This window comes from Coloeus monedula (genome assembly GCF_965178545.1).
Source record: "Coloeus monedula genome assembly, chromosome: 5".
Taxonomy (NCBI): Eukaryota; Metazoa; Chordata; class Aves; order Passeriformes; family Corvidae; genus Coloeus; species Coloeus monedula.
In genome coordinates, this window is record NC_138785.1 from 52,007,326 (window position 1) to 52,022,046 (window position 14,721).

The 14,721-nt window shown below is 37.4% G+C and overlaps 1 protein-coding gene across 2 annotated transcripts in view; it reads left to right on the forward strand.

Annotated features, from left to right (window-relative positions):
- Nucleotides 1-14,721, forward strand: part of SMIM14 (small integral membrane protein 14) — a 41,122-nt gene that overhangs the window by 12,115 nt on the left and 14,286 nt on the right. The window contains exons 2-3 of one of the 2 annotated variants that reach the window (XM_082281499.1): nt 1,104-1,190; nt 2,721-2,831. In XM_082281499.1, coding sequence (XP_082137625.1) covers nt 2,757-2,831 — 75 coding nt within the window. In that variant the 5' untranslated portion in view covers nt 1,104-1,190; nt 2,721-2,756. The remainder of the gene's footprint in view (nt 1-1,103; nt 1,191-2,720; nt 2,832-14,721) is intronic. The other variant, XM_082281498.1, reaches the window with a different exon arrangement.

The following is a 14,721-nucleotide window of genomic DNA, read 5'->3' on the forward strand; positions in this document are numbered from 1 at the left end:
ATTCTTAGACAGGGTCACAAAACGTTAATAAACTTCAAAATCTGATTACGGAGCTTAGTGCTTTGTGTATTTGAAATGTGTTAACAAATAACACAGTTAAGCCAAGAATATTTTAAAGACTAATAAGGACATGAGAGTGTCATTTTACAAGTGAAAATCATCATATAGTATAGAGTGTTTCTCTCTTCTTTATAACTGGGCAGATATGTATAAAATCACTGTTTTCTTCAGTTTCGGCAAAAAACAATTGCTTAAAGGGGAATTACTTACCTGGATTCTAAGCATATTAAATTAACTCAATTTTAGCATCTTTTTTAGGGGAAAACCTAGTGCTGTTCCCAAAATACATGGTCAATCTTTGGTTCTTTGCCAATGAAAGAGTTTGTTATAAGCTTGGAGGAGAGAAAGGATGATTTGTTTCAGCATTGTGTGAAGGTGGGAAAGCTTGTAAGAGATCTTTTGTTCAAAGTTTGGATGGCATTTTACTTGGTGATGCGTCTTGTGGTTTCTTTAGCTCATTGAGGTAATTTGTCATGTACAAGTGCCTTGGGGTAAATTTTTTGTCTAACCTTTTTCACTTGTATGTTCTATAGAGAATGTTAGTCTGTTTTCATTGGTGATGACTCTTACTTGATGTTTGGGTTTTGTGTAGTCCTCTATAATATAAACACTTGTCTGTTAGACATTATGATGTGTTACTGACCCCTAAATTATTTCAAATTACAATTAAATATTTTTTTGCAACTGCACTTGTTGAAATACCTTCTTGTGCATGTCAGCATTATATCCAGAGAACCTACTTTGCACTGTTTAGTAATCAGTGCTTTTATCTGTTCCTTATCCTAAGATAGTTTTAGAAACACCATACCAAGCAGAGGAGCTTATTATTCGGGGAGACTGTGCTGTTAAAAAATTTCTTCTGTGCTATCATCTGGTTTTAGTGGTTCTGAATTAATTTCATGAAAGTTAGTCTAGTAGCCTTACAATAACTCTCAAAAAAAGTTATTAGATCATCTGCTCTGATCTCCTATATATTGGGGGACATTATATCTGACCTTCGGTGCTTCTGTACTTAGTAATATGTATTTTTCTTTTCTTTTCAGTCTGGTTAATTACATCTTCCAATTACTGATTCTTGATTAACTCTTCATTGAAGAATTCAATACTTGGGCCTGTTTTTCTTTTCTAAGGTACTTGTGCACTACATGATCAAGTGATCTCTCAGTCATCTTCTCACTGCATAACCAGATTATGCTTTCTTAATGTCTAGGCAAAAAAAATTTCTTCCATCACTTCCTTTTTTTTTTTTTTCTTTTTCAGTTTTCTTTTTAAAAAGTGGAGACCCTAGCAGGTTAAGGGCATCAATGTTCAAACGCCATAATTAAGATACAGATATCTTTCACCTTCTTTTACTCTCTGGCTTTCTCCACCATAGTAAAGGTTTATTCAGAAGAGTAGTAGACATTAACAAAGGAAGGACTTCTGAAATGCATTCGCTTTTTTCTTCCCCTGAGAGGGTAGAACTGTAATGGTGTTATATTCAGTTGAATGAAGACATACAGGTTATTCCTGTAGGTTATTCCTTTGTTCTAGTGACATTGAAACATTAAAATGCTCATGTGTAAAATGCTCAAGGCTGTAAGTTTTTATAGGCAATGACTGCAGAGCACATCTGTTGATTCAGCACACCCTTATCAAATGGCTGGTACCTTCATAAACTACTCGTGTTAGGAATTGGGAGGTTGTATCTGCTCTGGGCTGCTGTGTTTGTTAAGCTTGCCAGTTGTGTCACATTAGAGCCTGAGTGCCTGCAACACTAACACATGTTGAATACAGCTTTACTGATAGCAAGTTAAAAATATTTTTTAAGTATGGATTTGCGGAACTACCTAATATATCCTGAGAGTCCTCATTTGAGAGAAAGCAATCCCAGATTTGACCATAAGGGTAGAAATCCCTTGCAGTCTGCTGCATGGTTTGACCCTTAATTAAATCACTGAAAAGTTATTGGTAAAGAGTAAGTATACGTTTGAACATGCTTTACATGTCTGGTGTAAGTGGTTTTAGCAGGTGAATAATCTAGAATTGATTTCCTACCATGTCCACTCCAGTTTCTTTGAACATTCTGTATTGCTAAGTGATTAACCTAGTTCTTTGATGTAAAATTAGTGTGCATAGCTCCATTTTTAAAGCGTTTCCAAGTTCACTTTTGTACCCCTGCTGCTTGCTTTCATTATACAACAAAGATGATTGTTTCCTTTAGCAAAGAACTTACTGAGTTTTAAATTATTTTCCTGTACCTTGATCTGGAGGGAGAATGCCAGCAGTTTATTAGGGTTTAGGAGTACAAGTTCCCCTGACCTTTCAATTTGTATATGTACACTTAAGAGTCCCACTGTGCAGATGAGAGACAAGAATTTAATCTTTGTGCTTCGTGTTTGTTAGGATGCATTTCATTTTGGTATGTGAGAAAACCCAGGGGAGACACACACAGTCTTGCAAAAAAAATTTGTGTGAGACAGTGTTTTCAGCAACATCAAAATGTAACTGCACATACCAGAATTCTTCATTCATGCTGCCAAAGGAATAATAGGATTACCCTGCTTTGTTTTGCTTTTTTCACCCTGGCATTAAATGAACTGAAACTTCATGTGTGAGTCTCTGGAAAATAAGGTCAGTTGAAAAAGAGTTCATTGTCCTTTTATTCTTATTCTTCTTAGGTGTTAACAGACAAGTTCAGGTTTATCCAGAGAACCATGGCAGAAGGTGGATTTGATCCCTGTGAATGCATTTGCTCGCATGAACATGCAATGCGAAGACTGATTAATCTGGTAAGGATAACATGAGGATATTTGGAAGGGTGGTTATTCAGACATTACTTCAGCTCTTGCAGATTTGCAGTTACTGGTGCTTTTGAATCTGCTTATTCAGTTGCATGTATAGTTAGAATCTGTGTATCCATCTTTCTGATGAGCTTTTGAATAGTCAATACAAATTATAGCTTTCTGTTTATTTCCCAGAGCTGCATTTTGACAGCATTTACAGTGTTTCTGTTGAAATGTTTCTTTTATATGCATTTTTTTCAGTCTGCATAAAGCCAGAGAAATTACCCAGCAAAGTCTTTGTGGTCAAGGCAATTCCACACATATGAAGTTCCACGTACTCATACGGCAAGATAATGATGTCTAAATTTTTAAAACTACCCTTTAAATAGTTCTGAAGTTGGGAATTCACTGATTCTGAGTTTTGAGTTCTGTTTCTTGCTATGTCATTGATAGGTTGAGCAACTTCAAGCAAGTTATGTACATTGCTCTGTGACCTGTAAAATAGCAACATTTCTTTCTTTCTGTATTGAACTTAGTTCAATGTCTATTGAAAAAATAAGCAACAAAGTGCTTCTTTTTTTTTCCTAAGTAAAAGTACATATTTTTTAAAATAACATTAACAATTATGAACTGTGAGCAATTAGGTGAACTTAATTACAACTCTAATTTGATTAAATTCTTTTCAAGATTACACTATACATCAACTTCATTTGATGTACTTCCCCTTGTTGATTTTCATAAACCTGTTTTTATCATATTTTCTTTCTTAGGGCCTAAATTAGTATAATTTTAAGTTACTGGGTACATCAGCTGTTCAAGGCAGTTGTGTGTGAAGAAGATTCTCTAGGATCAGGCCCTTCTTCAAGAGGTTTCTTAACAGTATTTTGGGAAGGTTATCAGGAAAATATGACATCCACTAGCCTATGATAAGAGTAGAGTTAGTATCTAAGTCCCCAAAGAATGTATGTCTGGGTATAAGGAATCATAGAATCACATAATATTCTGAGTTAGAAGAGACCCACAGGGATCATTGAGTCCAGCTCCTGGCCCTACACAGCACCATCCTCAAGAGTCACACCACGTGTCCCAGAGCATTGTCCAAACGCTTTTTGAACTCTGTCAGGCTTGGTGCTGTGACCACTTCCCTGGGGAGCCTGTTCCAATGCCCAACCACTCTCTGGGGGAAGACTGTTTTCCTAGTATCCAACCTAAACCCCTCAACACAGCTTCATGCTGTTTCCTCAGGTCCTATCGTTGGTCACCATGGAGAAGGGGTCAGTGTTTGCCCCTCCTCTTCCCCTCACTAGGAAGTTGTAGACTGCAATGAGGTCTCCCCTCAGTCTCCTCTTCTCCAGGCTGAATAAGCCAAGTGACCTCAGCTGCTCCTTGTATGGCTTCCCCTTAATTTGTGTGGTTGTCCTTAAACCACTTCCACATGCATGCATCCACAAAAGAAGAAACTTTTTTAAAATGGCACTTTTCAAGAGGTATATATAGCTTGTTCATGCAAATGTGTGGGTTGCACTTGTATAGTCCTGGTTCACCCTGAATACAAAAACCAAAGTGTCCACACTTTATTAGTCTTGGAGTGTATCATTACAGTCATCTGGAATGCCAGAGGAAGAACTTAGAGCCAGGCAGATGCTGTACCAGTGTGTACTCTTGGAGAGCTTGGCTGATCTTACTTTCCAGAATGACTTTGCTCAGAGTAAGTGGAGTTCCCCACCCATGTCCATAACATAGCACTTGCAGAACTTGTGTCATCATGTTCTCGTATTGCACCCTAGGCCTGTGCACAGAGAACGCTGTCTCCAAAATGCACAGGCCACACTAGGAGCCAAAATACTCCAGACCAGGCTCTTGCAGTGGGAGGGCTACATCAGTGGCTGCAGCAGAAGGAGAGTGATACCCTACAGGACAAGAGGAAATGACAAGCACTTTCCATCTCACAGACCAGCAGACCCTTGGGCTAAGCATCAAAACTGGAGTTGCCAGCCCCAGATCTGTGTAGTGGCCAGCTGCACCAAAGTCCAAAATGACACCAGACAAATTGAGCATGTCTGTATAGCCAGTTCCATATGCTTTATAGGAAATGATACAATTTTCCTTTGGTAGTTCCCAATTGTGGTACAGCCAGTACTTTCTTGAAACTCAAGAGTCATTACAGGTTGATCCACTTTCTTACTGTTGAACAGTCAACAGGTTTGGTTGTGGACTGGAGATCTAAAAAGTGAAAAGGGCTGTGTGCCCATTTATTGGTGTTACGAGAATTGTTCAGGATGGAAGGAACTTCAGTAGATGACCTAAGCCAACCTCTTGCTCAAAGCAAGGCTGATAGTGATCAGGTCATTCAGGGCTTTTATTCTAGCTGAATCTTGAAAACCTTCAAGGGATAGCAATTCCACAGCTTCTTGGGGCAACCTGCCCCAATATTTGGCAGTCTTTGTGACAGAGAATTTTTTCTATCCATGTTTTAGTTGAATGTATCATACCGTCTGCCATACAGTGCTGTAAAGAGCTGTCTCTGTCCTCTCACTAACCTCTTTGTAAGTACTGGGGACTGCTGTTAGGTCTCCCAAAACCGTTTCTTCTCTGGGCCAAACAAGCCAAGCTCCCTCAGCCTCTCCTTACAGGGCAAGTGCTTCTGCCCCTGGAGACCCCACACTGAATTCACTTCAATCTGTAAATGTCTGGTGTAGAAGAGCTCAAGACTGGATGCAGTATTCTAGATAAGAGTTTAAAATGAGTATAGGAGTGTAATTGCATCCTTCAGTCTGCTTATGCAGTGTTTAAAGGTTAGTGCTGCTGACACAAAGGCAGAGAGAATTGAGGCTTCTGTGGAGAATAGTTGTCCTTACTGTGGAGCCTTTACATCAGGCCTAGCCATCCTAGCTCATGCTCCCCAGTTAGAGGCACAATTTCAAAATCTTTTGAGCTCTCCCTGCTGCCCTTACATGGATGTTTGTACATATGTTCTTTCTCAAGAAGTATTTTTTTTGTTCTCAACATGATGTTTGTGCTATATCCCACAGTTGTGTTGATTCTGAACCTTGAGGCTTCTAAATACCTGCTAAAGTGGTGAGAAAGGAAGCCCCAGGACCAAGTTCAAAAGTTGGGAGGAAGAAAGGAGGATGCATGTTGGCTGCCCTTTTTCCTTAGGCTTGTTAGATGCGAATCTAAACCAGCATGGTTCAGAATTTTGACCCCTATTCAGCATTTTTTTATCTTTTCCTTTTTTGCTAGAAGATAGTGATACTCAATGGCACTGGTCAGCCAGTTCCGTTTGTTGTGGCTGGAGGATTCTGGTTATGAACAGTGTAGGTGTGTAGTGTCCAAAGTTACAAGTGCCACAAACATCTGTGAGATTTTGTTCCTGGGCTGCTCCATGCAGTGTGAGGTGGGTAAAAATGGATCTTTTGGAGGAACACTAGTTCCTGTGTTATGAATGTGAACAGAGCACATAATAGGTGCATGCTCTTGGGCAGTCACCAAGAGCAGTCTAACAATGTTCTGCGTAGTTGCAGAAATGGAGTTTTTTGCTCAGTGTTCACTTTCCAAAAAGCTCATACCAATTAGTGCTTGAAACTGTGAGGAGTAAAGGGAAATTCCAGATTTCATCTCTCCTAAAAACCAAAGCAGATGCTCCTAAATATTTATAAGACCAAATCACTAGCTACGATAATTTAACAGAATCTAGAAAAGTCTCAGAAATCTCAGTCAGCAGCCAGACTATCCTCAAGTAACCTGTTGTATGATCTCAGCAGGAGACTTGCTAAGCCATTTTTGCATCTTTAACTTTTATGCTTCAGTGAGAGTTTGCCTTCTAAGTTGCTGTTTTGTCACTCAGTCTTATACAACATAAGGAAACAGAAGTTTTACTATTTGTGCTAAAAAAACCACGTGGACACTGGTTGTCAAAATTGCTGAACCCCACAAGTCTCAATGGAGACTGGGTGCCCACTACCTCTAAAAGTTGGATCCTCAAAACCTTAACTTCAAAATCATTGTGATAAACAAAGCTAGCAATCTGTTCTGTCTCTGGGTTAGAAAAAGACATCCAAACATGCTGCGTACCCAAAAGGGTTCCCTATATATATTTAGTGGTTGATTCTTTTTAACCTAGATAGGTATAAAACACACCAGAGTACATTTGAATGGTGTTACAGCTGGCAGTACTCGACAAGATTTTGGAGCAAATTGTATAACAAGGTGTTTGCAATTGTCTTCAGACTGAGCATTATAAATGCAGAAGTTCAGAGATGAGATCAAATTTAACAGAATTATAGTGTAATTATAGGAGATGCCCGAATATGAAAATGTTACTTTTAGGAGTAACTTTCAATCCAGTAATGACATTGTGCAAAACCCACATGATTGATTGTAGATTTTTTAAACTTGCATTTGCGTTAAAATAAACTAATTTTTATGGACTAATTTGTTTATACCTATCTAAACAAACACTGATAAGAATTAAGGCTTCTGCTATTGAAGAAGTTATGATATATTCAGTCATGACTATTATGTGTAGAGTTAAAAAATACATAATCAAATACAGAGGATTTCTGTTAGAATTAACTGTATGGGAGATTTGAATGACACTGCTATTCCAAAATCAGAAGGAGATCCAAAAGTCTCCCTCTAGAACCTGAAGTTCTCATTTTAATTTCCAATATGATAATTTTAACTTCTAGTTTAATTGGTATATTTACTTTGAAACTCTTAGAAAATGTATGTGGCATTCAAAGTATAATTTGTGGTTGAATACATTACTTTTGGGGTTTTATATAGCATATAGTTTAAATCTCTATTTGAAATGCAGACTTCAGTTCATCTGATAGCACAATTAATGCTTATACAATGAAAAAAAGCTATTGTCATTTAAACTCTTCTTCCTCTGTGTTGTTAGCAACACCACAGAAGATTACAAACGAGAGCTGTTGAAAAGTCCAGCTCTTAGTTATGTGGCTTGATTATTTATCTGTCTTTCATTTTGCTTGACTAAGCAGGGCTTTGTTTCGTTTGGTTTTTTCCTTCTTAATTCATAATACCATGAAGATTTTATGTCAGTGAACTGTGTATCTCTAATATGCATAATATTTTAAAAGATATTTTGCTGGTTATTAGGTTAACTTGGAGATATTGTTCACACACACAGTTCTTAGAATGTTTATGTGTATACATGCTTAAGTAGCATTGAATTATTTTATGCTGAAGGTTCTATCATTTTCCTGAAGTGGATTTTTCAGGGTTCTTCTTGGTGTCAAAATATGAACATTTCACACACGTAAATTTCTGTAATATGGCCACTGTAAATAATCACATATTATGATCTCCAAATAGTCATAGGAAACACTAGAAATCTAAAATTTTTGGCTATGACTTCATAAATATCATTTCTAGTATGTAATACCCATGGCACCATCTGTTATGATTTGGTGGTGGTATGTAACAATTTGACTATTGTATGTTAGGTTCACTATTTACTCTATGGATATAGCAGTTAATTGGGAACTTCCGTAAGAGGAAGTAAGCATAGAAGAAAAATATCACAAGACTTTCCATCCTCTGCAGATGCACAGGAGTTGTCAAAAGACAATGACAGGTCTGTTAGTTTGCATGACTTTATCTCCTGTTCAGTCTCCTCCATCTGCAAAACTTATTTTGACAAGAAGAGCCAAAGTTCAAGAGTGAGGAACAACAAATGACAGCAAGTGGTTTTATTGGGGGGAATCTGTCAGGCAAGGGGATAGTTACTTGAAAGAATCATGGTGAAGGACATTCTTTGTACCCAGAGGAAATGCTTCCTGTCTTAGTTTTAGCAAAAGACAGCAAATCTCTAGATAAGAATGATGTTGTATTTAAACCTTTTTATTTCCCATTTTTTCACTTACTTTGTAATATAAAAATCTGATTCCCTTATGTTATTCCTCTGGGCATCGATGCTCTGTGCATAGGCATGGCTGATCTCGGCCCAAGGGTCAGTTCAAGTCTGAAAACTAGACTGAAAACACAGTTTATGTGGTGGTGAGGGATAATCATACATAGAGCATCTTCCACGAAGATTGAAACCTGCTAATGACTGCTTAGAGTGGCCAGAAATGTCAGAGCAAGCCAATAATATGTCAAGTAAACATCCTTTTTCTGTCTCCTTCTGGTGCAGTATTATTTGCTTTACAAAAACTGACTTCAGAATTCTCTCATACTAGATTTTATGAAAATGAGCAGTATGTTTTTTAAGCCAAAACATTTCTAATTCTGTAATGCGAAAGGTCCCATTTTGATAAACTGCTTACAGTTCTACTTACAAACCACTGTGGGAATTGCAAACTTGTGTTTTGCTCTTCAGTAGCTAATTGCAAAGTAATGGTCCATGCTTAGTTATGTTGCTATATCAAAACTCTGAGGGATACAGAGCAAATCATGCTTTATTTTAATCTCTCTTCTATTTTGATTTGTCACTAGATTTTTATAGCAAAAGTTGCAAATTCTCAAATTATTTCAACATAATTAGTTCAAACACTCTTTCGTCATTCAAGTTTCTGCATAATTCTCTTGACCAGGTCATTTTAGAGTCTTACTGTTTTGAACTGGCATAGTCTGAAATAGTATCCAGCATAGCCACAAGTCTTGGCTGAGGGAGACTTCGTGTAAGCGGCACAAAATAAACACAGATGACTAAAATAGATATGTGCTGCAAATGGCTGAAAAGCTCTCAAGATGTTAGCCCAGCTAAGCCCATCTTAAACAGTCAGCAAAAGTGGCTTTCCTTGTTGATGTGGGCTTTTACTGAAAGCACACCAGAACTATACCAAATACATTTTTTATAAAAAATGTCCTTTAAATATGAAGGTTACCCTGGAGACTTTTTACATGGTGTTTGCCCTCTAATTTTTTTATATAGCAGTTGCTACTTCTTATAGTCTGTAGTTTTTAGCCAAACATTATAAGAGCAGGAAACTGCATTTTACCCTCACTTGCCCTTTTTGCCCTCTGCATTCAAGCCGGTTCAACGTACACCTTTCCTAACAGCTCAACTTCAGGTTGTTCATTAGGACAAAGAAACCATCATTCTTCAGAGATGCAGGGGAAAAGACTTGATGCACCTCCTAAGACACCAGGCCAAAAGAATAAGACACAGGGTTGGAGTGGCAGAGGATGAGACTGTACCTGAGTGCTCTTGCTTCACTGATTGCATTTCCCTACCTTTTGCTGAGTGCTCAAGTTGCTGGTGTTGCACAGGCTAAGGCCGCAAAATTGTGTTACAGAATTCATGTACTGCCAATGGGTGTCATAACCTAGAGTCTCATTCTAGATCAAACAATGTAAAAGGAGACTATTTTCTAGACATGTTAAAAAAGGAAAAAGCTGTGAAAAGTGGTGTCCACTTGGGTCTATAAGGGGTTAGGAATCAGGACTCGTTGAACATGTCTGTCATTCTTTACATTTCCCATTCCTGAGGTTTGTAGTATGCTTGAAACTGCTGCTTCTTAACCAATATATATTTAGAAAATAAAAAAAAAAAAAAAAAGAAAATCTCAGTCACACCTCATGATCATCTCAAGGCATGCATAGTGTATTGCAAGCAATGTAAAAAATCATGCATTGGAAATTCTTTCAGCTTGGTATTCCAGAAGTAATTAATAGCTAGAACCTGTATTATGAATGGCTGAGCTCTGATGATCAGAGAGGTGTTATGGCCATCTCTTTTGAGGAAAAATGAGAAAATTGCACTTTTTCTCTCAGGCCTTATGTGGATGTAATCAACACTCAGAGCAAACTACTTATCTTTTGGAACTGCGAGTTCTAAGTTTTCCTCAAGGCTGTCTATGTGGGAGTATCTTTGTCTTTTGCTAATATGCATCATTTTGCAGAAGATACTCAGCTGTTTAGTCAAAAAGCCTATGTGTATTTTGGTTTTACATTTTAGATATGTTTGCAAATGTCCTCTGGGGGGAAACGTATGTTGTTTGTGCACATTTTCAGATGCCTCTGTTTTATATTCTGCCTCGTGTATTTGTTGTCTAGTATTGCACATAGTCAGAGATGCTGTGAGCTCCTTGATGGTCCTGATCATCACACAGTTTCATCTTCTTTTCACTGCTAATTCATTCTGCTTTGCCCCTGCAGTAAAAGGAGGGTGTCATTGATATCACAGGTCAGCAAAATTATAAAATTAAGTACCAGTAAGTCAGGCAATTTCAGAAAAGTGAGGGAAGTGTGAAAAAGGAGGGTCGATATGACACCAAGGTGAAACAGCAATCCCAGAACAAATGGAAAAGATGAAGGGAAGAATGTGTTCCTGTCCAGATCACAGCTCCAGACTGCAGTGGGCCCTGTGACTTCTGATGCATTCTCCTCCACAAAACATCATGTCTTTCATTATGAAAATTAATGTTCTCCTTCTGTCATAACTGGCTGATGATTCTGGGTCTTAAGAGTTGGTTTGTGATCTAGGAATATTCTGAAATGTAGCAACCATCCTTGTCTCTCATTTGTGATGGGAGAGAAAATTACTGGCCACCTCACAGGACCAGGCTCTATATTTTTATTGCAGACTGTTATTCTCTCCTTGTATGAACAATCATTTATTTTAATTCTGCATATACACATAGAAAATGAAGGAGTGGGGAAGGGAGTGTTCCCTTTTTCCTTGTTTGTACTTCTAAGAGAAGCTAGTGTAGTTTGAGACAATTAAATTCCGTCAGTATGCCATTCTTTTCCTCTTATTTCTCTTTGCCAGCTTATAGCAGAATAATGCATGTAGGTGTCATTTTTTGCATCTTTAAATCTGAACTCTTACAGATAATGCTACAATTCAATTTGCAACCTGGCTTGTATTCAAGACTGGCATATCCTACCATAGCAATTTATTTATCATGTTGTTTACTAGATCATTTATATAGTTTGGAGAGAACAGACGTGGCTGCCAACAAAGCTTAAATAATGATTTCATTACCCAGAAGAATGAGAATGCAATCAGGAGTATGCCATTGTATTGTCATCTTCTGGCATCGTTAAGAGAGAAAAGCGGAGCTTCCAGCTGGTCTAAATGGCAAAAGAGTATTTTCACAAGGGATGATACTTTGCCCTCATTATCACGTAAAATTTTCTATCAACAGTCTTTATGATTCCATTTTAAATTTACTTATATTCATGGAATAAATGACCGTTTCAAGCTAGTCATTTGTCCTTGCTTTCCTTCTTAACTATTCTTTTAATTCCCACCATTATCCATTTTTGCTCTCTTATCTTTGTACCTGTTTCATCTATTTCTCTCACGTATCTCTCTGGGCTTTCATCTATCACAACTTCTTGTATGGAGGTCTTTTCCTGATGTGTCTCATGAACTTACTAATCTTTCATTTCTGTCTTTTCTGGGGGCTTATATCTGCTTTGAGCTGACTCAGAAGTTATTCTGAAATGTAGTTATTTATCCCTACATAAATAATATACTTTCATCTCATCTGTCATTCACACTAGACTGCATTGATTATTGCACTTTGTTCCTGCCACTAGTCCTGCTGTTCTTGTTTTGTTATGTCTTTAGTACAACATTTCTAGAGTTGGAAAGTGCTTTTGGACAGGGATTATGCTGCCATTTCTCCTGAAAAATGACAAACTGGTGAGCTGTCTGATCATTGGTATCTTCCTGATATTTGTATGCTCTGTCCTTTTTTTTTTTTTTAACTCTTAAATAATATATTTAACATTTAAGAAAAGATGTTCACACTGGATAGAAACCCTGAATCTTTTTTCAGGCAATATGCTGTTGACTTTAATTTTTAAAAAAATTGTCAGAGCAGAGATTGCAGGATCAGTCCCAGAGATTGTGAGACTGTTGAACTCTGGCACAGCAAACTCTGAAAACTCATCTGAAGAGTTTCACTAAAGTCCTCTGAAGAGAAGACAGAGTAATTGAAGCAAGAACAAGGTACTGTATAGGTAGACAAAGTCTGAATTTCTTCTCTATAGCAGGTATCTGTGATGAGTGGTGCAAAGTAGCTTAACTTCTTTCAAGGAAGACTGAAATGGTCCTGATGGCTGAGGTCCCTGTGTTGGAAAAACAAGTTCTCTGTTTAGCTAGATGAAGCTGTTTTCACTGGGCTTACTGTTTCACTTGGACTTCAGTGATTTTGTGGAGCAGCTAAAATGCAGTAAAAGTTCACACCCTGTTTTCACCACACAGTGGCATGTTTGTGTGCATATGAAAAAAAACCAAACCAAACTTTGCTGGTGACTTCACAAAAGAGTTTTCGGAGGCCAAGAGCAGTGTCCCTTTACTGTGTTCATGTTTTGTTCTCAGCTGAGGATTTTAAAAAGTGGAGCCTCTCATTGCTAAAAACTGTGCAGACTCCTGCCATAACATGGCATCTGTTGTAAGAGGAGCAGCAGGACACAGGTTTCAGGTGTGCTTGATGGGTGGATGCCGTTGATCCACAAGATGGCATGTTAAAACTGTCCTTGTCTCAAAGGAGCAGGATCTAAACACTGTTGTGTTAGTGTGAACTGGGGCTAAAAGCTGTGTCTTTTGGAAAAGGAAAAGAAGGGAAGAACTGTTTCAAATTGGAACTACGAGCCATTTGAAATGTGCCCTTTTTATTTTTGCAATGCAAAATTTGAGTGTCATGGGGAAAGAGTGAGGGCGAGCCCTTTTCTCTTACCACTGGAAGTAATTTGGTATTGTGTTGAGTTTGCATTCACAGTATGTCAGTAAGTGGGCACTGATTTGCTGTGATTCAGCCACTTGTGCTTCTTCCAAAAACTTACAAGGGGTTTCATGGAAACCATATATTCCTATTGTCCAAGAGTTCTTGTGGTTTGGGGATTATTAATTTAAATTACTTTAACTTAGGTTATTCAAGACTTTAAATGTACTTGGAGGAAATGAAAGTTCACAGTTGTATTTTAAATAATTTACATTTATAATTAGTATTTTTACTTCTATTGTTTTCAAGTTCATACTGTCTAAAACTGAAAATTCTTGATTCTTTTTAGCTCTCTTCTAGCTTTCATGCTATTTAAAATTCATGTTTACTTCATTTTGGACAATAAAAGATAAAGTAGTTCATTGTTTGGCTCACAAGCACTAAGCCATTTATTATATTTGAATGACAAACTGCACAGAGAAGGTTAAAATTCAGATATAATCCTTTTCATTTAAATGGAATGAAATAGTATAAATATTTCATTTTGTGACATTTTTCACTCTCTTCTTCTTCTGTTGAATATGCCCTGATGTTTAATCGCCTGATTTCTGTGTTCTTTTTAAGGGTCTGTTTTAGAATATATGGAAAAAGATGAAAAGGCTGTTGCTGACTTTAGTAGATGTCAGATCAGACAGTCAGCTATTAATCTTCCACTAAATTCACATTTTCAACGACACAAGGATCTCTGAAATATTAATAAAATCAAAATCATTGTTAATAATATTGTCTTTAAGAGTTAACATATTTGAAGAATTACTTCTCATTTTTCTCATCAACTCTGTAGTGTTCCCAGTCTGAAAAACATTGAGTGTATTTGAAGTCTTTTTGAGGGTTTTGTTGAGAACAGGTAAAGTCTGGTTCAAGTTTTTACCATTATTTCACAAACTTTCATCCAAACTTCCCCTCCACATTGGATTAGAAAAATCTTAATACAAAAGGACTATTTATTTCCAGTTCCTGATAATTGCTCTTTTTTCAATTACCTTACTATTGAAATGTTTCACATTCAGTTTTTCCCAAGAGTTGCTATGTTCCTTAAAGGGTGTAATTGTCAAAAGAGAGCTAACTGGGAGAAGGAACATTCTTGTTCCAGCAAAAGGCATTACCTTTCCAGCCATTCAATTTACGTAAGTGTTTCATACCTGTGCCAGAATCGTTTCTCGTCCTTTGACTAAATGAGTGACCACAAG